Genomic DNA, 23,678 nt, shown 5'->3' with positions numbered 1-23,678 from the left:
GTGGCTCAGTGGTCCAGGAGTATGATTCTTGCTTAGGGTGCAAGAGGTCCCGGGTTCAAGTCCTGGACAAGCCCTCTTGGACTTCCCCAGTAGTTCAGCAGTAAAGAATCCGCCTGCAATGCAGGAGCCAGAGGAGAGGTAAGTTTGATCCTTGGGTCAGGAAGATTCCCTGGAAGAAGGGAATGGCAACCCACTCCAGTATTCTTACCTGGAGAATCCCATGGAGAGGAGCCTGGCAGGCTACAGTCCATGGGGTCGCAGAGTCAGACATGACTGAGCACACAGTGCTTTTACACTCTTTCTCTTCTAAAACAGGCTTTTGAATTCCTAGGGAGTTAGGATGTCCCCCATATCCAAAATCCATCATAATCATAAAATCCTAATTTTGAAATGACATATAAATTTGAGAACAACAAAAACCCTTGAGCATACATATAAAGAACCAGAACATACCACAAAAATAAAGTTAATCTTGAAAATGGTTGAACACATGCCCAGCCTCCTTAAAATGAAATTAATTTTCTGGCAATTTTATTTTCTTGCAAATCCGAGTAGATCTCAGAGCAATAAGAGAGACCAAGGTAGATAGCAATTTTGGACATTTCTATTTGTCTTTAATAGAAGAATGCAATAAAAGAACTTAAATATCTTAGTCCTTTCATTTGTATAATGTTTTACAATTCACAAAGCATTTTCACATAAATTTTATCATCTAATCTTTATGACAACTCTGTGGAATGGTTGCCAGTTAATTTATCTCCAAACTGGGTCTTCTGAGGCATGAAAGTGGGAGATAGTGATAATTAGGCCAGAACAGCTAGAATAAAGGAAGAATGTCCAGACAAATTGGGAAGTGTGGTCACTCTGATTACAAACTTCACCTTCCAATTAGAAAGTTTCCAGAGAAAAAGAATTTTGTCTTCTTTGCCTTCATATTCCAATGCCAGAAAAAATGCCTGACATATGCTTAGCATTCAGTAAATATCCACTGATTGAAAGAAGTTATAGTCCCAGGCCAATCTGTAACTGGCCAAAATCATATAAACAATGAAGATGCAAACTGGACCTCCCTATGAAAGTTCACTGAGGTGGACTCCAACCTTTCAACTCAGTGACTGACAGAAATGCAATTCTACATCCTCCCCAGGATTTCTGCAAATTCTTGAAAGATGAAAGTCCCCTTGGTCACCCTTGCCTTCAGGTTCCTGATTCTATGTGTGTTATTTCTGTTTCTCATCACAAAAGACAAAATGTAAAACTCAGTCTTGCCACAGTTTCGAAAAAAATAACAAAATTCACTCACCCAAAACTTTTTGTTAAAAGCTTTAACAGACTTTTATAAAAGCATAATAAACTTCTAAGAATATAGGTAAGGTTGGAAGAAAAGTTCAGTAATGCACACAACTCTTAATCACATAGCAAGCATCTCCAATGTTGATAGCTTTTGGCTATTTCACACAGGGACTTTGCATGGATCCTTCCCATTTGAATCCCCTTTTGTCACACTGTCCCCCTCTTCTCCCACTGTCCTCTTCTTCATGCTCTCCTCTAAGGGTAAAACAAATGTCCTCTTCAAACAGAGCATTTCATCCCCATTCTCTGACATTTTGGTCCTGCCCTGAAAGGCTCATCTACCCTAGGCAGCTTTGCAGGATATTTTTACAGACAGCTTCCTCCCTAAACAGAGTTCTGGTGCCAGACTCATAGGAGAGAGTGACTTCTTCAACTCCTTTGATATAGGCAGTAAGTGAAGAGTAGGGCTTTGACTCATGTCCCTAATCAAAGGATGAGAATATTATGTTCTTTGCTCCAGGGCCATAATCACCAGCAGGAAAGTACAGTGTATAGTAGGTGCAAGTGTTTGCAAGAACTATGAACATTAGGGCCCCCAGGTCTACAGTTATGGACAGGCCATTTCTAGCAGATTTTCAAAGTTATGACCATGTCCATAAGATTGTCTCATTGTAGAATTATAAAGCTGGATAGAACTATAAAGGCTTAGGACAGTGAGAGGTCTCTGCTGGTGAACTGGAATCCAGATCTGCAGAGGGCCAGGTCTGTTCCTCCTTCCCGACATCGTGCAGCCAGTTCTGATGGCAGATGTGGTCATCTCAGCTCCTTGTTACACAGAAGCTAAACACCTTTTACTCTGCAGCTCTCTTGGGCCTCAGGATTGGCATGGGCACAGCTAATTACAAACCCAGAGCTCCCTGGCAGCTCTTGGCTTGTGAAGACATCATCATTGCCCACTGGCCACAGTGCTACAGAATTGTACCTTTTCTTCCCTAACTTGCCGGAGAACAATGAATCAGCCTCATTTGTTAAATCAATTATTGAATATTCTGAGTTACATAACCATGCAGATTGGCAGGAGCATAATTCCAAAATGAATGGTTTCTATAGTACAACTAAAATGTAAGAATAACAACTAGTATGGCACTTACTGTAGTACAAGCATTAACTAATGTAATCCTCACAATACTACAATGGGACAGGTACTATCAGTATTACCCATTTCACACTTGAGGAACTGAAGCACATATAAGCTACCATGACCAAGGTCACACAGCTAAATATTGATAGAGTCTAGACATGAACTCAGGTTATTAGTCCAGAACACTTGCTCTGCATCCTAAGCCTCTATGGCCAGGACTGCATATTAAGGACTGCCCTCATTTTTTATATCTTCTGAAAAATAAGTGAGTAAAATTTCTTTGATGCATAAAAAAGTACAGATAGATTCCTAGATAACTATGGTTCACTGAACGAGTCTACTGTTGTTACTGTACACTGATTCCCTCTAAAGCAAGAGTAAATGGTCATTTATTAAAAGCACTAGAGCAGAAACAGTATTTTGTGTTCACCACACTGATTTCTTTCTTCACATTGGAGACTAACATCCTAGCCTTCCTTGCAGAGAGGTTGGGACCATGTCACGGAGCTTTGATCAAACAGATGTGATCAGAGGTGATGTAAACCATTTCTAGACATGGAAGATGAAAAGCAGACGTAAGAAATAACACATGGGGAAAAAACTGAATATCAAGCTGACTTACACTTCAGTATGCTCAAAAGGTCCAGAAAGTTGGGGCACAGGGAGTCTTTTAAAAGAAGCAGCCAGAGTGCCATATCCTGTTGCCTACTCCTAATTCCTCTCCAACAAAAAAGCAAAGATATATTTTCTGAAGAGGGTAAAACATGTTCTCTGCACCAGGAGATAGCAGGTGAAAGGTGAGGGATAGACTATAGACTGAAAGTGGGGTGCTAAATATTGGATGCTAAACCCCAGTCCTCTCCCTCTTTTGGTTCCCAGCATGCTGGTGGCTGAGGGGCGGGGAGTCTTCATTCTCCAAAGAGGAAACCGAAAGGGACTTAAAGGTCCTTTTTTTGTAAAATTTTATCCTCCTAAGAGAAAAGACCTAAAGATATTAATATAAATGATTCCCCATTTAAGGAACCAGCTTATCTTACAATGAGGTTCATAGTTGATAATTTCCATTGATGTGCTCAGGACTTTCAATCAGCACTTTAGCACCCACTCTTAAGTGTGATCAGATGTCCAACTGTAACCAGGCATATAAGAAATATCTCTAATGTAGAGGACAGATATGCAAACAAATAAACAGAGAAATGCAATTTGGTGCAAACAGAACCAATGTAGGAAGAAAAAAACTTCACCAAAACTATGATTACTACCCTCAGAGAAATCAAGGGAAATCTTTAAACTGTTAAAATATGAACAGCATCTTATATTTAGTTCAAGAACTAAAAAGAGCCCTTAGAAATTAAAAATGATCATGGCAAACTAAAAATAAGTGGGAGAATTAAAAATACAGTTGGAGAACTCTCCCAGAAAAGGACAGACAGAATTAAAGATAACGAGAGAACAGAAGGTCAGAAATCATTAACATAATTCCAGAAAATGTCCCAGAACTCCAGAACACAGGTCACCAGATGATAAAAACCCACTGAGTGCCCAGAACAATGAATACAAATAAACCCACACTAAGATAGATTATCATGATATTGAATAATATAGGAAACAACAACAAAACCTCTAAGAACTTCCAAAGAGAAAAACAAGTCACATGCAAAGAACCAGGAGCTAGGATGATGTCAAATTCTGAACAGCAGTGCAGAAGGCTGTTGTGAAATGCCTTAAAAGTTCTGAAGAACATTTATTTGCAATCTAGAATTCTATATTAATCTACCAGCTACTTGTAAACGTAGAATAAAGACATTGTCAGGCATAAGTTGTCAACACATTCACTACCCACGAACCATTTCTTTGGTACTTTACTGTAAGGTGTGCTCCACCAAAATGAAAGAGAAAAAAAAGCAAACACGAAACACAGGAAACAGGAGCTCCCACACGTGACAAGTGCTGGAAATGCCTGGACGATGTGAAAGGCGGGCTCAAAGCAAGAGTTCTGCGCCAGGCATGAGAGGTAAAAGCAGGAGCCGCCAGACCTTCCGAAGGCTCAAGCCTTAGACTGGCATAGTGTCACCTTTGCTGCATTCTATTGGGTAAAGTGTGTCAAAAGACCAGCCCAGATTTACTGTGAATATTGGAAGGTACAGTTCCGTGGAAGCCATCTTCAGAGACCAGCTTCCACAGAGGACCAAAGTAATCAGCTACAAGAAGTGGTTGCCTCTGGAGAAGGAGGATTGGGATGATCAGATTCGTGATATTTTCTAACAAATCTTGTAGGATGGATGACTCTAAACTCTGTGTATGCATAACCTTAGTAAAAATAAACTGCAAAATAGTCCCTGGATTATATCGTTCTCGAAGAAAGAGACAGAATGAGTAAAAAAAAGAAAGAAAGAACTGGTAGGAAATCATCAATGCAATAATTCCAGAAAATTTCCCAGAATTCTGAGGTATACATTTCTTTAGAATCCTGCTAAAAATTACAATGTGGAAGATGCACATATTTTTCTTACCTGGGACTTCCCTGGCAGTCCAGTGGTTAAGACTGCATGTTTCCAATGCAGGAGTCATGGGTTGGATCCCTGTTTGGGAAACTTAGATCCCACATGCCTCTACATGGCCAAAAGAAAAAAAAAAAACCTATTTTACTTACATGGCTATATAAATGATTTCATTTGTCATATCACAAGCAAGCAGAATAACCCAATATAATGTTTTTCTTTTCTTTTACTCCGTCTTACACTGATAACATTCCTCAGTTTTGCATATTGTACATAATACAGGAATACTTTTATAAAGTTTTTTAACATGGTAATGGGTAACTTTTGTAAAGTATTGACTTCTTTTATTGTAGAAAGCAGAAAACACATTTGTTTAAGTAGGTCGGCAAAAAGAAAGAAATAGATGCTTTACCTTGTTAATCATAAGCCATATAATTTTGTTTGTCCTTTCTATTTGCATATGTTATTAGGACATGAGGAAATAACAACAATATTTACACAGATCAGATCAGATCAGTCGCTCAGTCATGTCCGACTCTTTGCAACCCCATGAATCACAGCACGCCAGGCCTCCCTGTCCATCACCAACTCCCGGAGTTCACGCAGACTCACGTCCATCGAGTCAGTGATGCCATCCAGCCACCTCATCCTCTGTCGTCCCCTTCTCCTCCTGCCCCCAGTCCCTCCCAGCATCAGGGTCTTTTCCAATGAATCAACTCTTCGTGTGAGGTGGCCAAAGTACTGGAGTTTCAGCTTTAGCATCATTCCTTCCAAAGAACACCCAGGGCTGATCTCCTTCAGAATGGACTGGTTGGATCTCCTTGCAGTCCAAGGGACTCTCAAGAGTCTTCTCCAACACCACAGTTCAAAAGCATCAATTCTTCGGTGATCAGCCTTCTTCACAATCCAACTCTCATATCCATACATGACCACAGGAAAAACCATAGCCTTGACTAGACGGACCTTTGTTGGCAAAGTAATGTCTCTGCTTTTGAATATGCTATCTAGGTTGGTCATAACTTTCCTTCCAAGGAGTAAGCGTCTTTTAATTTCATGGCTGCAGTCACCATCTGCAGTGATTTTAGAGCCCAGAAAAATAAAAATAAAGTCTGACACTGTTTCCCCATCTATTTCCCATGAAGTGATGGGACCGGATGCCATGATCTTCATTTTCTGAATGTTGAGCTTTAAGCCAACTTTTTCACTCTCCACTTTCACTTTCATCAAGAGGCTTTTTAGCTCCTCTTCACTTTCTGCCATAAGGGTGGTGTCATCTGCATATCTGAGGTTATTGATATTTCTCCCGGCAATCTTGATTCCAGCTTTGTTTCTTCCAGTCCAGCGTTTCTCATGATGTACTCTGCATATAAGTTAAATAAACAGGGTGACAATATACAGCCTTGACGAACTCTTTTTCCTATTTGGAACCCATCTGTTGTTCCATGTCCAGTTCTAACTGTTGCTTTCTGACCTGCATACAAATTTCTCAAGAGGCAGATCAGGTGGTCTGGTATTCCCATCTCTTGAAGAATTTTCCACAGTTTCTTGTGATCCACACAGTCAAAGGCTTTGGCATAGTCAATAAAGCAGAAATAGATGTTTTTCTGGAACTCTCTTGCTTTTTCCGTGATCCAGCGGATGTTGGCAATTTGATCTCTGGTTCCTCTGCCTTTTCTAAATCCAGCTTGAACATCAGGAAGTTCACGGTTCCCATATTGCTGAAGCCTGGCTTGGAGAATTTTGAGCATTACTTTACTAGCGTGTGAGATGAGTGCAATTGTGCGGTAGTTTGAGCATTCTTTGGCATTGCCTTTCTTTGGGATTGGAATGAAAACTGACCTTTTCCAGTCCTGTGGCCACTGCTGAGTTTTCCAAATGTGCTGGCATATTGAGTGCAGCACTTTCACAGCATCATCTTTCAGGATTTGGAATAGTTCAACTGGAATTCCATCACCTCCACTAGCTTTGTTCGTAGTGATGCTTTCTAAGGCCCACTTGACTTCACATTCCAGGATGTCTGGCTCTAGGTGAGTGATCACACCATCGTGATTATCTGGGTCGTGAAGATCTTTTTTGTACAGTTCTTCTCTGTGTTCTTGCCTTCTCTTCTTAATATCTTCTGCTTCTGTTAGGTCCATACCATTTCTGTCCTTTATCGAGCCCATCTTTGCATGAAATGTTCCTTTGGTATCTCTAATTTTCTTGAAGAGATCCCTAGTCTTTCCCATTCTGTTGTTTTCCTCTATTTCTTTGCACTGATCGCTGAAGAAGGCTTTCGTATCTCTTCTAGCTACTCTTTGGAACTCTGCATTCAGATATTTATATCTTTCCTTTTCTCCTTTGCTTTTTGCTTCTCTTCTTTTCACAGCTATTTGTCAGGCCTCCTCAGACAGCCATTTTGCTTTTTTTGCATTTCTTTTCCATGGGGATGGTCTTGATCCCTGTCTCCTGTACAATGTCATGAACCTCCGTCCATAGTTCATCAGGCACTCTATCTATCAGATCTAGTCCCTTAAATCTATTTCTCACTTTCACTGTATAATCATAAGGGATTTGATTTAGGTCATACCTGAATGGTCTAGTGGTTTTCCCTACTTTCTCCAATTTAAGTCTGAATTTGGCAATAAGGAGTTCATGGTCTGAACCACAGTGAGCTCCTGGTCTTGTTTTTGCTGACTGTATAGAGCTTCTCCATCTTTGGCTGCAAAGAATATAATCAATCTGATTTCAGTGTTGACCATCTGGTGATGTCCATGTATAGCGTCTTCTCTTGTGTTGTTGGAAGAGGGTGTTTGCTATGACCAGTGCGTTCTCTTGGCAAAAGTCTATTAGTCTTTGCCCTGCTTCATTCTGTATTCCAAGGCCAAATTTGCCTGTTACTCCAGGTGTTTCTTGACTTCCTACTTTTGCATTCGAGTCCCCTATAATGAAAAGGACATCTTTTTTGGGTAAGCCCCTGATAATTTAGGGACTATCAGTACTTAATTCTGAGACTTACTGTTTTATTTTATAGTTGGTATCCCTTTTATGAAAATTCAATGATAATCATTCACATCGACCACAGTAGAAACATTAGTAAGTCTGGCTGGTAATTGTTCATCCAGGAGCATCTGCATGGCAATAGCATTATTACTGTGACAAAATTATTAAAATATTATTATTAATCTGGTAAATGTATGGTTGGGAATATGTAAGACACTCAAAATATTTGCACAGTGCTTTAATTTAACAAAGCATTTTTTTCATATATTATTCTTTTTAATCCTCAGTCCCTTGAGGGAGATATTGTTGACCTTGTCTTACACAAAGAAACTCAGTCTTGGGAAGAATAAGTAACTTTTCCCAGCTCCTCGGGTAGTATCAGGGATATGTTAGCTGATCACTAGGGCACCTACTATAAGTTATAAAGTGCTGCAAAATCTTCAAAGTCTTAAAATATGGTAGAGTACACACCCCAATGTAAAATGTAAACAAAATGCTAAAAAAGCACAAATGAAAGAGACTGATGGGTTCAGGGAAAGTTGTACTTGAAATGCGCCTCTGCAGTTCAGAATGCTAAGCTTATTATATCAAACAGATAGCCTAGAGAAATCCACAATAAATAGTATGCCAATTATTTCTTCAGAGGAATTTAAAATTAAGATGACTTTTTTGTCTTTTTCCTTTTTCAAATTATTTTCCCATTTAGGTTATCATAGAACATTGAGCAGTTTTCCCAAATGCTAACTCCCCCTCAATTGACAATCAGTGGACAAGAGCTTTTATTGGTAGAGGGAGGGGGTTACATGCAGAAACAGCACAGTCAGCTCTGACAGTCATCTTGAAATTGATTGTTTTTAGTACAGTTAGTCTTCAATTTCCAGATCGGTTTGTTACCATTTCCTTGAGGGCAGTTCCTGGAATTGTGGCAGCTTATGTCATGGCTGTAGTCTGGTCATCATGTAGTTTCTCCCACCTGGTGGGGGTTTCATTATGTACAAAACAGCCCAAAAGACATGGCTCCGAATATTATCTATAGGGTCCTTGACTTTACTTAATGACTAAACTTTTATTAGTTTGTCCTGTTTGACAGTTTTTCTTTGCTTCTGCATTTTCTCACTTCTCTGTTTAAGTTTATTCTTTGACTAAAGTCTTTCTGCACACAAAAGGCAGGCAGTCGACTCAGAGGGAAAGGGTTGATAGGGTCCTGCTGAAGCATATTTGTTTCAAATGGAGATCTCCTCTTTATGACTATCAGGAAGGGGTGGCAATCAAGGTGGGATAATTAAAACGAATGGGCCTGGTAGGATACAGTGGATGGAGCCCAATTTAGAACCAATCTTTACTGTTCCAAAGGAAAAGAAGAACTCTGAATTCATTTTGAGTCACTTCGGAAACTGGCCTAGACTATCATGTAGTCTTCTAAGGACTCCATCCAAAGCAAAGACTAACTAATAGAACCCAAAGGGAATGCAGATTACATATATGTATTTATTTATATTTATTATAAATATATATATATTTCCTTTGAGAGTAGAAACTTTGGTCCAATCTTATTTCCCCAGGGCCTAATAGAAAGGCTGGCAGAGAATTGGATTCAATAAAAATCTGTTCAGTAAACGAAAACAGCTGGGATCCAGCTCTCTTCTCTAAAGGCTGTCCTTAGAGGCAGTGAAATGAAGACATCAAGAATTTCAGCCCAGAGTGGGAGTTGGGAGTAGGTGAAATGGGTGAAGGTGGTCAAAAGGTGTAAACTTCCAGTTATAAGTAGTTCTTGGGAGGTGATGTAGAGCATGGTGACTTTAGTTAACAGTGCTCTATTTTACATTTGAAAGTTGCTAATTAGAATAGATTTTAAAAGTTCTCATCACAGAAAAAAATGTGTAACTATATGAGGGTAAATTTATATTGTACACCTAAAACTAATATCGACATTAATGTCAATCATATCTCAGTATAACTGGGGGAAATTTTTTTAAATAAATAAAACTTTAAGCCCATATGGCTTGACCAACCAAAAAAAAAAATAATAATAATAATAATATTAAAAGTTGGTATGTGAATTTTAGATAACGTTTAACCAGCAATTTTGGTCCTTATCATAGGGCATTAGAGAATATTCTGGCTTCTTTCATTAATGCAATGTGGGTTATTTTGTGATAGAGGAAGCAAAAGCCTGTTTGCCTATTTCCTTTTTTGTTGTAGATCTGATGAGTTTCATAAAACTTTTAAAATTTCTATGAATCAGGAAAAATACTCAGCTCTTAAAACTAGATTATCTGAGTTTGAATCTAATCTCTGAACAAACGAGCCTTCTCACCTTGGACAAGTTTCTATGCCTCTGTTTCCTCTTCTGTAAAATGGGGATAATGGAGCCTCAGCATTTGTTGTGAGAATTCAATACTTTAACATTTAGAAACAGTCCCTGGCACAAGCTAAACATGAAAGAAACATTAGTTATTATTATCTCTCTTATTAACTAAAGATAAATCAAAAACCAAATGCCCATCTTCCCACAAAAGGACTCTTTCACTCAGCTGCCTGGTTTCCTCTTATAAGCCAACTCTGAATTTCATCAGCTGAAGTCAATCCAATCTTTCCTGAGTCCTTTTAACTTTCTCCTGGGAGTCTACCTAAAGTTATTTTTACCAAGAGGAGATAGTTATCATTCAGAGCAAGAAAACAGAGCAAAGAATAGATTGTCCACAGACTTCACATACTTTTTATGTTTTAAGCCTTTAATTTTTTTTTGTTTGTGTTTTTTTTTTTTTCAATGTAGCAGCCACATTCCTAAGAGAGGCTCACCAGGGTAGGTGATGTCTTTGCTCTGGGAGATAAGTGAAGGTGTATCCTAGCAATCAAGTCACATGGCAGGGCCTTTCAGCCACTTTCCTTCCTCCTTTGTGGTTTCCATGTAGGCAGAAAATCTGAAGTCTTTGAATGGAGGGGTAAGATCATATTGCATTTAGTTGCAAAACTTACAGGTAGAGTAAATTGATAGAAATGAATAGAATCCCTGAGAACGATATTTAATTCAGGCAAGATTCTTTAGATAAGACAAGGAAAGGCCCAAAGACCCTAGCAAAAAGAAATGTTGATTGACCGATATAGGGATAGGCGTCATCATCCTATACGTCACAGAATCATGGCACTGAAACACTGCAAGGTCAGTACCTCCTGACCCCTCCTCCCACCACCAAGACCATCAAGCAAGATCATACGTAAGTATCCAAGTCAGATGACTCACCTAACCTTTTAAATTTGTAAACTCTCTCAAAGAGAGTCCACACTTCTATTTACAACCCACCTTCATCAAGAGGCTCTTTAGTTCCTCTTCACTTTCTGCCATTAGGGTGGTGTCATCTGCATGTTTGAAGTTATTGATATTTCTCTTGGCAATCTTGATCACAGCTCAAGCTTCATCCAGCCTGGCATTTCACATGATATACTTTGCATGTAAGTTAAATAAGCAGGGTGACAATACACAGCCTTGATGTACTCCTTTCCCAATTTGGAACCAGTCTGTTGTTCCATATCTGGTTCTAACTGTTGCTTCTTGACCTGCATACAGGTTTCTCAGGAGGCAGGTAAGGTGGTCTGGTATTCCCATCTGTTTAAGAATTTTCCACGGTTTGTTGTGATCCACACAGTCAAAGGTTTTAGCATAGTCAATAAAGCAGAAGTAAATGTCTTTCTGGAATTCCCTTGCTTTTTCTGTGATTCAATGGATGTTGGCAATTTGATCTCTGGTTCCTCTGCCTCTTCTAAATCCAGCTTATACATCTGTAATTTCTCAGTTCATGTACTAGTTTGAAGGACTTTGAGCATTACCTTGCTAGCATATGAAATGAGTGCAAGTGTGGTAGTTTGAACATTCTTTGGATGTATATATTTGTTTTTATGTTCCTTGAGGTCCGAAATACTGAATATTCTACCTTTCTTACCATTCCATTATCTCCTTCATTAGACCCTCTTACTTCTTCACTCTGCCTTCTGTCAAATGTAAAAAGTACCATGACTTTAAATCACATATCTACATGAATAATCTCCAGATTCACCTCCAACCCTAACTTCCCTCTCTGCTCCCTTTTCTAATTGTCTAATGGATAACTCCTTTGGTTGTCAAATTCAATCAAATTAATTGTCATGAGCATAAATAGAAATAAATAAAAATATTCTTTCCCCCCAAAGCTGATTTCTACCATTTATGTTCACATAGCAGCCATCCTTTTGATTATCAAGGTTCAGAGCCTTCATCAAGTTTTTTTTCTCTTGTTAATGCAAATTCTTGCTAATTTTGGACATTTTAGCCACCATAATATCTTTCATGTCTATTCCTTCTTTTCCTTCCTTGCTTAGCATCGTTAGGCCTTCAGGACTTTTGACCTGAATTATTACAATGGCCTTTTAAGGAATCTTCCTGCTTCTTAGTGAACATATTCTTGTCCATCTTCTATACTTCAGTTTGGAATGCAAAGATCTGATCAGAACACTCTTGTACCTATACAATCCTTCAGGACTTCCAATATAGGCACGGCAACATAAATTTATCATTCTCTGTTTTTCCTAGAAAGCTTCAAAAATCAATAATGAAAGAGGAAGAAAACAATAAGGAAACTCCATTTTTGGTGAACTAGGAAAGATTCCAAACTATCTGTATATGTGGGGCATCTGTGGGAGGAAAGGGTAAAAGCTGGGGTGAGAGAAACCAGCGGTGGCAGTCCTCAGAAAGCACCAACAAAATTGTAATTACTAGGTTTGAGGAACACCCTAAGGTACAAAGTTCTTTCCTTTGTCTAGAATAGAAAGTGTAAGCACGAGAGTGAGTTGGACAGTGGTAGGAGACTCTCCCGATCCTGATTTAGTACATATGAATTGAGGAGATGAGCCACATACAGAATTAATCAGATAACCCGAGGGAATTTTCCTTTAGTGACGCTGGGAAGAAAACCTTCCAGCTGCAAATACTAACTAACCTTCAGTGCTACTCTGGACCTTTTATGACCCAACTCACTAAATGATAAACACAAAAAAGGAATTAGCATAAAGATAGATTCTAAGAAAAAAATAACAAAAGAGCAAAATGTGTTCACAGAAGACTAATTACTCTAAAAAAAAATGTTTTTGGGGAACAGATGAACATTATGAATAAATATTTTACCATGAACCCTAAAAAAATTAAATCTCAATGAAGCACTTATCCATGAAGAAATACTTCAGAGCTGGAATACCAAAATTCAGGTGAGAGTAGGTGAGGTAGCAAGAGGAGATCAAGTGCTCAGGAGTGAAGTGGGGGGGCGGGGGTGGGAATAAAATGATCACAGAATTGCAGAAGAAATGGGAAACAGTACAAGATCAAATATACATTTTGAAAAACCTAGTGCTGAACACAAAGACTAGAAATGAGGGAAACAAAAATGAAATTAAATTAATAGAGTTAATTGGGATTAAAGAGAAGTTATATTTATAGAAGATAGATCCAACATAAACATAACTGGTGACTCCAGAGAAGAAAACCAAAATAATGGGTCAAAACAAATACTTTGAAATATAATTACATAATTTAAAAATATAATTTAATAATTTTTTATTAAAGAATTTTAAAACCCTGATCTGGATATTGAAAGGGCCACTTTATGCCAGGGGGAAAAAAAATTGGACTCAGAATCTTCAACACCCACACTTAAAATCCTAGTAAAGTGACTGAACTTCAAAGAAAAATAAAAGCTACTTTGGGTCTCCAGGAAAAATAATCAAGTCTTTTATGAGGTGAAAATCAAGCTGGCTTCAGACCTTCTTTCAGTATCATTCAATGCCAGGAGACAACAGGGGAACAGATTTTATATTGAACCGATGTCATTCAACTGTAATGACTACTAAAAAAACAAAACAGTCTAGAACTTTGGAAATACTTTTCTCTCAAATTCCTCTTCAAAAAAATATTAGAGAATTCAAGCTACCAACCAAGAGATGTTTGGTTGGTAAAATCACTGTGAGCATTGATACTAAATTCTAATAGAACTAAGATAAAAATAGGAATTTGAGTAACAGACAGGAATATAAATATTACTTCCATAACAAGGTAGAAATAATACAGCAACAAAAAAATTGAGTGAAGGAAAAAAGGATGAAGGTAGAATTGCTAGGCTTTTTGCCCAGTATAATATAATGTTCCTTTTGCCTAAGGAATATAGCTTAAGACACAACTCAAGTATTAGTAAAAAGAAATGTAATCGTATTTGACAGCACAGAGTATAACATAACCTAATATTCTAAGATTGGACGGTGGAGGAAAGGAAAGGGAGAGAAGGTGCATGTACATGCACTGATTTTATCATGATCACAATAGAGAACTAATGCATGCTGTCTAGAGAAACATAACGGCGAGCTCCACGGTAGATCAACTGAGTCAGAATTACCATTTAAACAAGATCCCTAGATGTATCATATGCATGTTAAAATCTGAGAATTGATACCATACCAAATTATCATAAACTTAGTGGCTTGAAATAGCAAAATTTACTCATAATTCTGGAGGCCAGAAGTCTAAAATTAAGATGTTAGCAGGGTTATATTCCTTCTAGAGGCTTCAGAGGAGAATCATGCCCTTGCCTTTTTCAGCTTCCAGAGGCTGCCTTCATTCCTTTACTTGTGGTTCTTGCCTGGCATCAATCTTACATCAATCCAACTTGTTGCTTTCGTCTTCACATATCCTGCTACTACTTTGATCCCCTTGTGTTCCTCTTATAAGAACTCTTGTGATTATATTGCGTTAGGCCCACCAGATAATCCGGGACAATCTCCCCATCTCAAAATCTTAACTTAATCACAGCTACAAAATTCATCTGCCATATAAAGTAACAGCTTCACTGGTTCCCAGGATCAGGACATTGACATCTTTAAGAGGTGAGGGCACCGTCAGCCTACCACAAACTCCATTTGTTCAAGTCTCCTTCATCCATCCCCTCTCTCAGCAAATTCTACTTCCTCCTTAAGGTGGCTCTGACTCAACTGACAACAAGTGCCCTGGACCTACTTGTATAGATTTCACAGCACTTACCGCCGTGTCCTTTGATATAGTGATTTGCATATTGGTCATATCTGTCCTTTTTTCTCATTCTACCTTCATTCTTATTAGATTGCAGTTTCCTTGAGGGAAGAGTTTGGGTACATGCTTCCATTCCCACTCGCTACTGAAGGTACACAGCTGATTTCATCAAGGACTTCTTAATCGACAAATCCAGTGCTCACTTTTGGGTTCATTTATTCATTCAACAAATAGTCATTCAACATCTATTATGTGCCAAGCCCTGTTCTGAACTCTGAGAATACAACAGTGAATAAAGGAGGCGCAGTCCCTGACCTCCTATAGACATCCTGGTAAAGGAAATAAGTACCAGACTAATAGATACATAAGCTGGTTCCCAGTAATGAGAAGAATTGTGGAAAAGGAAGGCCAGTCTTTTTCACTTGCCCTCTTTGCCACCTCTGCCCTATTGACCACTCCCTCTTTCTTGAGAACTTCTCTTCCATAGTTTAGGACACTGTTACCACTAGTTCTCTTCCTATCCTTCTGGGGGGGTTTGTTTTATTTTGTGCTTCTTTCTAAAAAGTTGCTGTACTTTCATACTTTTTAAGTATTACTGTTATTCATTTACCCATCCTCTGCACTCTTCTTGTCACCTTCATGCTTCTGCTGCTGCTGCTGCTGCTAAGTCGCTTCAGTTGTGTCCGACTCTGTGCGACCCCGTAGACAGCAGCCCACCAGGCTCCCCCGCCCCTGGGATTCTCCAGGCAAGAACACTGGAGTGGGTTGCCATTTCCTTCTCCAATGCATGAAAGTGAAAAGTGAAAGTGAAGTCGCTCAGTCGTGTCCAACTCTTGGCGACTCCATGGCCTGTAGCCTACCAGGCTCCTCTGTCCATGGGATTTTCCAGGCAAGAGTACTGGAGTGGGGTGCCATTGCCTTCTCCGCACCTTCGTGCTAATATTCCCCAATTCTCTTTCTCCAGGCCTGACCCTTGCCCTGCCCCAGACCTCAATATCTAGTGGCCTCTGATCATTTCCACCTGGATATACCACAGGCATTTTAAGCTCAACATATACAAGAATGGATTTTTCTGCCCCCAAATGCTTGTGTTAATCTTGCATTGCCAATCTCAGTTGGGCTTCCAAGCTAGAGACAAGGTGATCACCTTTTATTTCTCTTTCTCTCTTGCCTCCCACTTTAAATTTCACCAAAGCCTATCAGTTTTGCTTTCTAAATTTCCCTCCATCAAAGATGCCTCTTCAGATTCTCATTATACCTTTCCTAGAATATTGCAAAACTTTCCTAACAGCCTCTCTTCGCTCTATCCCAATGCTCTTCCAATCCATTCTTCACACTTCTCCCAAAGTGATTTTCCTAAGACATAAATCGTACTGCGTTGTTTCTGATACAGAGTCCTCCAGTGGTTTCTGTATGACTTAAGGATAAAACAAAACTCCATATCATTTATAAGTCCTCCTATTCTAGCTCCATCTTTCTCTGCTTCTAACTTATACTATACCCCAAACGTTGAATCTTCAGTGTCTTCCCATCAATTTTCCAAATTCACTGAGCTATTTAACTCCCCAGTCTTTGCATACGCTATTCCCTTGGCTAGAATACCTTTCCTCATCTCATTTGTTCTAGTGAACTAATCCCCTAAAACCACATGTGGCCATTAATCATGCATTTAAATCCTCCCTGATCACCTGAAAAAAGAGGAAATAATAAAACCATATTTTAATTCTTATACTTGCTTGTATTCATTTCTATAGCAGGGCCTTTGCACTTGATGTTTCCTCTTCCTAGAATGTCTCCCCCAGCCCCTGCCCGTTCTTCATATGATGGCTTTTTCTAATCATTTAGGTCTTTGTTCAAGTATTATTACTCTCAGGCAAGTCTCCTGTTCACTCATTTTAACAGAGCAGCTCCACCACCCTGATCATTATCAGTACCGTCCTTAGACCTGTGTTTTAAAGGGCCTTCTCCATGGTCACCTGGGATCCAGCACCAACCAGGGCTGCAGTATGATAGGCAGGAGGGGGAGAGAGGGTGGGCACTGAGCCCATACCAGACCTGCATAGACCCCAGACCAATTTCAATACTTCAGGGCATTTTTGAAACTTCTATTTCTTACGCGGGGTCAATCAGATGCCCCAAAGAACTCTCAGAGTTGTGCTATGAAGTATCCAATGGCTCCATGTCCAGCCCTGGTTTCAGGAGGGCAGCCTAGCCAGCAGATCACTCCAGCTGACTGGTACACTACTTTTGTCCTGGGGTCATGTGAAATGGGTCACCTGAATGGTACTGCCACATTTATTTGGAATAACTCAAACTTTTTATGTATACATAGGTCCCATATAACCTGGGAATCACACTGTTCCTTCATAGCACTTCTACATTCTGAAAGTATACTGTTTAACAGTTTGTTTATTTATCTATTTTCTGAGTGTTACACCTCCAGTAGTAAAAGTAAGTAGAAAAGAATGACCTTAGCTATCTTGTTCACTGTCAGACATTCAGTGCTAAACAGTCTCTGGCACCAAAGTTATTCGGTAAATATCTGTTGAGCAGGTAAGTGTATGATGGCATTAAATAGGGTATTTAACTATAGACTTCTCTTCATCTCTAGAATATAAGCTCTTGGGATGAAGAATTTTGTCTTATTCACCTTGGTCTTCATACTGGCATAGTGGTTGCCATATGTGAAGGCATGAAGTCAGTATCTTTGAATGCATAAATAAATGAATAAGCAAACGAATGAGTGAATGAATGATAATGTGTTATTTAGACTCAAGGTTCTTAACCTTGTCTTCACAGTTCTAATGTGTAGATAAGGATAAGAACCTCTAGTTCTTAAAAGCTCTTTTAAAACTTTTAAAAACTGCAGTGCCCAGGGCCAGTTAAATCAGAGTCTCTGAGGAGGCATCACAGGCATGATTCCTTAAAACTCTCCAGAAAATTTCAGTGTACAACCACGGTTGAGATTAGAGTGACCAGCCATCCAGGTTTGTGCAGGACTAAGGCATCTCCCAGGATGTAGAAATTTCTGTGACAGTACCAGGTAAACTAGGATGGTTGGTTACCCTAGTTGAGAACCACTGATCCAAACTGTCATGTAGGACTGTTCCTGAGTGATATATTTTCAATTTTTGAAGTCAAGACTCATCAGTTTCATGCTTTCATTTGACACTTATCCAATTACATTCAGGCAGCTTATGTTGACCTCAATGACTGCTTCCTGCTATGTGTTCTTCTTCAGATTTGTGTGACTACTATTGACTTGGGTGACATACAAATGGCAAAGGAAATGATTAAACCATTACAGCAGGTCAGCAAGGACCAACAGAGCAGCTAAGCTTCCTTACCTGGAGGTAGCATGAAGTGCTGCTTTTCCAAATGCAATTCCAATGAGCCTTCACTTTTTATTCTCCTTCACAATATTGACAGTACATTCTGACATATTCCTATTTATTGCTTATTTATGTCAGTTACCCTGGTATGAGCTTACAGTTCCTGCCGTTGTCTGAGGAGACAAGAAATACTTTTCTTAACGGAAAAAATCCCTATGTAAATTGAATTAATATTAATCAGTCCAATTAGTATAATTCCTAATTAATTTAGTACAAGTACGTGATTTCTACTGAACCCATCAATGTCTGGACAGCAGAATCAGAAATACCCTTTGACTTGTGAAGGGAGCACAGCACCAAAGCTCTCTAGGGCCTTGTTATTCAAAGGGTGGCCCTAGATCAGCAGCATCACCTGGGAGCTAATTAGAAATCAGAAACTCGTGTCCCACCCCCAGACCTACTAAATCAGAATCTTTAGAGGTGGGGCCCAAGAATCTGTGTTTTAAAAAGCCCTCCAGTTTATTTGTATGCATGATCAAATTTGAGAAGGGCTCATCTAGAGAACACTTGCCTAGTTCTTCACATCATTATCTCAAAGCCCAGAGGGAAGAGGTCAGGGTAAGCAGGGAAAAGAAGCATGTAGTATAGTTTTCCCAAAATTCTGCTGCACATTGAAAATACCTGGAGAACTTAAAAATTGTCAGCACCTAGTTTGCCACGCAAGGCACTATGATATCATTGGTTTGGGGTGTGACCTAGGCAGAGGGATGGTTTAAAAGATTCACATGTGATCCTAATGTACAGCAGAGACTGGGAATCACTGATACAGCAGCCATATCCCCAGCTTCTTGCTTTGGGCTTCTGCTGCCAAAGAACCCAGAGGAATGGGCAACATCAGCATTTTCTGTCCCTCCTTCCTTCACAAACATCAGAATCAGCAGTGACTCTGAATCTCACCCCTGGCATTATGAATGTTTATTCTGTTTCCTCTCTGTTGGTAGCTGTTTGATCTTTAACTTCTCTGGACCTCAGTATCATCTGTCAAATGGAGACAGTAAGACCCAATTCCAAGGATTATTTGGGACCTTACATATGATAACATGTGAATGTGCCAAATTTGCCATCCAAAATATCTGAGCCAGGTGAGAGTGTTATCTCTTTATGCTGCTCCCCTGATGGTACAGGAGGACATCCAGCAGCATGAAGTCGGGAGCATGTTTAGGGATGTCTCATGCCCAACACACCAAAGATATCAGTGAATTGAAATAACCCTGTTTGCATGTGAGTTCATTTATATGATCTCATTTCAGTCTCACATCTCAGCTGGGTAAACAGGATAACTCTTATTGTCCCTATTTACAAACGATAAAACAATGGTTTAGAGAGGTCCAGTGCCACACAGCAGCAAACAGCAGACTCAGATCCTCTGACTATAACCCAGTGTTCTCTCCACCGAACCATCCTCAGTCTCACATCCAGCTGCTTGGCAGTTTGCATTTTTGGACAGGGTGCATTGACCTAGACCAGCTCTGTCGCAGTAGACCATTGCTGTGATGCTGGAACTGTTCTGTATCTGCACACTCCAATTCAAAGGCCACCAGCACACGTGGCTACTGAGCATTTTAAGTGTGGCTAGGATGGGGGAGGAGTTAAGGTTTTAATTTTACTTAATTTTAATTAATTTAGATTAGTCACGTATAGGGGCTTCCCTGGTGGTTCAGGGGTTAAGAATCTGCCTTACAATGCAAGGGACACTAGTTCAACCCCTGATCTGGGAAGATCCCTATGCCTAAGTGCACCTAAGCCTGTGAGCCGCAACTACTGAGGCTGGGTGCCGAGAGCCCCATGCCCCACAACAAAAGAAACACCAGAGTGAGAAGCCCATGCACTGCAACAAAGATCTAACACAACCAAACATAAAATAAACTCGCTAAGTCACTTCAGTCGTGTCTGACTCTTTGTGACCCCATGGACTGTAGCCTGCCAGGCTTCTCTGTCCATAAGATTCTCCAGGCCAGAAAATTGGAGTGGGTTGCCATTTCCTTCTCCAGGGGATCTTCCTGACCCAGGGATCAAATCCATGTCTCTTATGTCTCCTGCACTGGCAGGCAGGTTCTTAGCACCACCTGGAAGCTCTATAAAAAAATAAGTAAATCTAAAAATAAAAAGTTGCCTGTACTTAGTGCAGCTCTAGTGACAGAGCATGGAGAAAAATGGGAAACTGAGAAGTTATTCAGTGGTTTATACTCACAAATCAAAGTAAACCTCAGCCACTTTTTTGCCTTTCTCTTAAAAGATCTTAAATCTTTTTCAGTAGAGTGTTAAAGCTGGCTCACTAGTTGGTGAGGACACCATCACGATGCAATATACAATTCAAATCCTTGAAACCAGTGATTGGCCAGCAGAAACAACATATATTGTAGAGCAACGCTTCTCAAACATCAACATGCACAGCAATCACCTGCGATCTTGTTGAGTACAGATTCTTATTTAGTAGGTTGGGTGGGGCCTGAGGTTCTGCATCTCTAACAAGCGCCCAGGTGATGCGGCTGCTGCTGCCCCAGGGGCCACACCTTGACTAGAAAAACTGTAGAGCAGCGATCAGGTTAATAGTGTCTTCCTTACCCCTGGGGGCATTTTTGATTGTCATGACTTGGTGGCAGAGGTGATATTGGCATCTGTTGGGTTAAGTCCAGAGATGGAACTAAATATTCTACAACGCATAAGACAGTATAATTATCCTGCTCAAATTGGCAATACTGCCAAGTTTGAGAACCCGCGCTATACAGCCAGGTCTACTTTTCAGGAAGAGGAGGTGGATTGGAGAGTGTTGGAGCAGGTCTTCTTGGTGTAACAACTGACTGTGTTCTCTCTCTCTTCTGCTTTTGTGTATGCAGGAGCCAACGCCTCAGCCCCAGACCAACTGAGCCTAGCTTTAGCCTGGAACAGAGTCGACATCGCCCGCAGCCAGATCTTTATTTATGGGCAACAGTGGCCGGTAGAGTATATGTCATCACCCCTGAAAAGCACGCTTGCTTGGGCAAGGGTATTTGTTTAAGGTATCTCTGAGAGCGACTCCAGAAACCACTGCTTTCTCTTTAAGGTAGAAATATTCCTTTGTAGCGGTCCTCGGCTCCCTTTCTCATATTTAGGAAAACACTGCCACCTGGTGGTACAACACCACATGTTCCAAACATTTCCATCTCTCTCTCAAGGCCTTTGGTAGCAATGTTTAGCTGCAACTAATGCTATTTCTTTTATATGCCTGAAAATACATGCATGAAACAAAATTGTATTAATTAAAATTAAGAAAGGAGTGGAATTAGCAGTTTGTTTCTGGTTGTCCTGGAGGTTGCTGCTGCCGCGTGATGGCACTCCAGGCTGGTGTGGGACCGGGTCACACGACAGGATGCAGAATTTGCAGGCTTCCACGTGCAGGTGCCATCTGGTCCTGGAGGCTGAGCACAGGTCCTCCCTGTACCCAAGAACAACAGAGAGGCAACCAAAGCTTTATATAACCGTTCTTGGTTTGTTTCCCTCAATTGGGTCTACCAAAAATAAAAACTTGGAAAATTGGCCATTGGCTGGTGTATGCCTATATCCCCAGGAGACAGCCAGCAGTCTGGAATTTGATTTCTGTGCCTGGAATCACTGAAGGAAAACACCCCATGTACAGGTCTTTTTCAACCCTCTCTGTCCCAGAGAGCTTCTGCCTGGGATTGAAACCCTCTGGCTTCTTTTAGTGCCAGTGGATTACTAGTGTAGAAAGATTTGTCACAGAGTCTCTGAGAAATTTTGTGAAAGAAATTAAATAAAACCCTAGTAAACAGACCAAATGACCTAAATAGTTACTGGGTCTCCCTGTAGAAATGGGCAAGATGGAGGCAAGGTAATGATGCTCAACTAAAAAAAGAAAAAGAGAAAAAGCAGTCTACTTTCTGGCCTGTTTATTAGATCCCTCTTCTTAAGTCAGTCAGGAATCTAATTTAGAGCCTAAGTCATGAAGTCGCTCAGTTATGTCCAACTCTTTGTGACCCAAGGAATTTAGAGCCTAAGGAAGATGAAAATGAAGATAGCAAAATACTCACTTTGGCACTTTAGTGTTTTTGTAGAAGTTTGGTTAGAGAGTTGGAAGAGGAAAAGCCTTGTAAACCCTGAACCTTCTCAGAATCTAGAACAAAGAAGAGGTTTAGAGGGGAGAAAATAGCTTTTAGAACTAGACAGCCCTGTGTTTTGTTTGCAAAGACAAGCCCCAAAATACAGAAGAGTGTGGGTGTCCCAAAAGTGAAATTGAGATACTCTTGCTAGCATGTCCTTGGAGGTGCTAAAGGTTTACCAGATGTCAAAGACATCCATTTCTAAAGTTTTCAGGAAAATGCCAGAAAATTTTATCTTTAGACCTTAGGGCAGACTAACTCAGTGACTTGATTTGCAGGTGGGGTCTCTGGAGCAAGCCATGTTGGATGCCTTAGTTCTGGACAGAGTGGATTTTGTGAAATTACTTATAGAGAATGGAGTAAGCATGCATCGTTTTCTCACCATCTCCAGACTAGAGGAATTGTACAATACGGTAGGACCAAGCTAAGGCACTTTTTATTTTCTCTAATTTTTTTGTTTTACCTTCTCCTGCCCCCAACATGAATGTGAGTCCCTGCCTTCCCCTCCAAATGCATGGATCATTTTTCACAAATGCTCCCTTAGACAGCAAACACCAAGTCACCAGAAATGCACTTGTTTTAACTGCTCAGTTGTCAGGATCTAAGAGGCAGAAAGTTACATGATCACCAAAAGGTAATGTTCTCAGGTCCTTATGCAAAACTACAAGGCTCTGGAAATTAGAACATACTTTGTTCTGTAAACCCACAGTGTGTGAGACAATGAGCAGAGCAGGACTGATTTAACTCCAACCATCAAAAGAGGCCAGTTAACTATCCTGCACCATCTTGTTATCCTCAGCACTATGAAGTTCATTCACTGCAGTATAACAGGATAAAATGTAAAAACTTCTTGTTTGGAGTTACCCAGGAAGATTTTTTTGCTTTGTTTTTATAACAATTTGTTAATTCATTCACTGTGGATATCAAGAAGTAATCAAAAGAAAAACTGCTATTTATGAAGTTTTTGAGAGTATTCAGTGAGTTAAGTACATCAGCTCTGAGCTGATGCTCAGAAAAATCCAATGAAGTTTAAAGAATATTGTTTCTCTCCATTTTATAGATGAAGAAACTGAGGCCAAGAAGAGAATTGGCTTATTCAAGATTCAAAGTTTCTAAGTAAACAAAGGAGCCAGTATTGAACCAAAACGTCTTTCTCAGAGACCCTCATTTGTCACAGTGTTCCTTTGTCCCACCACCCTCAGCACTAATGAGATGGAGCTTATTGAC

The 23,678-nt window shown here is 40.0% G+C and overlaps 1 protein-coding gene across 7 annotated transcripts in view; it reads left to right on the top strand.

Annotated features, from left to right (window-relative positions):
- The window catches only part of TRPM3 (transient receptor potential cation channel subfamily M member 3), a 612,207-nt gene that overhangs the window by 482,445 nt on the left and 106,084 nt on the right, over positions 1 to 23,678 (top strand). For all 7 annotated transcript variants that reach the window (XM_070794649.1, XM_070794646.1, XM_070794648.1 and 4 more), the window contains 2 exons: positions 21,192 to 21,292; positions 22,730 to 22,864. In XM_070794649.1, the coding sequence (XP_070650750.1) occupies positions 21,192 to 21,292; positions 22,730 to 22,864 (236 nt within the window). The remainder of the gene's footprint in view (positions 1 to 21,191; positions 21,293 to 22,729; positions 22,865 to 23,678) is intronic.

Source organism: Bos indicus, chromosome 8, assembly GCF_029378745.1.
Source record: "Bos indicus isolate NIAB-ARS_2022 breed Sahiwal x Tharparkar chromosome 8, NIAB-ARS_B.indTharparkar_mat_pri_1.0, whole genome shotgun sequence".
Lineage (NCBI taxonomy): Eukaryota > Metazoa > Chordata > Mammalia > Artiodactyla > Bovidae > Bos > Bos indicus.
This window is presented reverse-complemented; position numbering and strand designations above follow the sequence as displayed.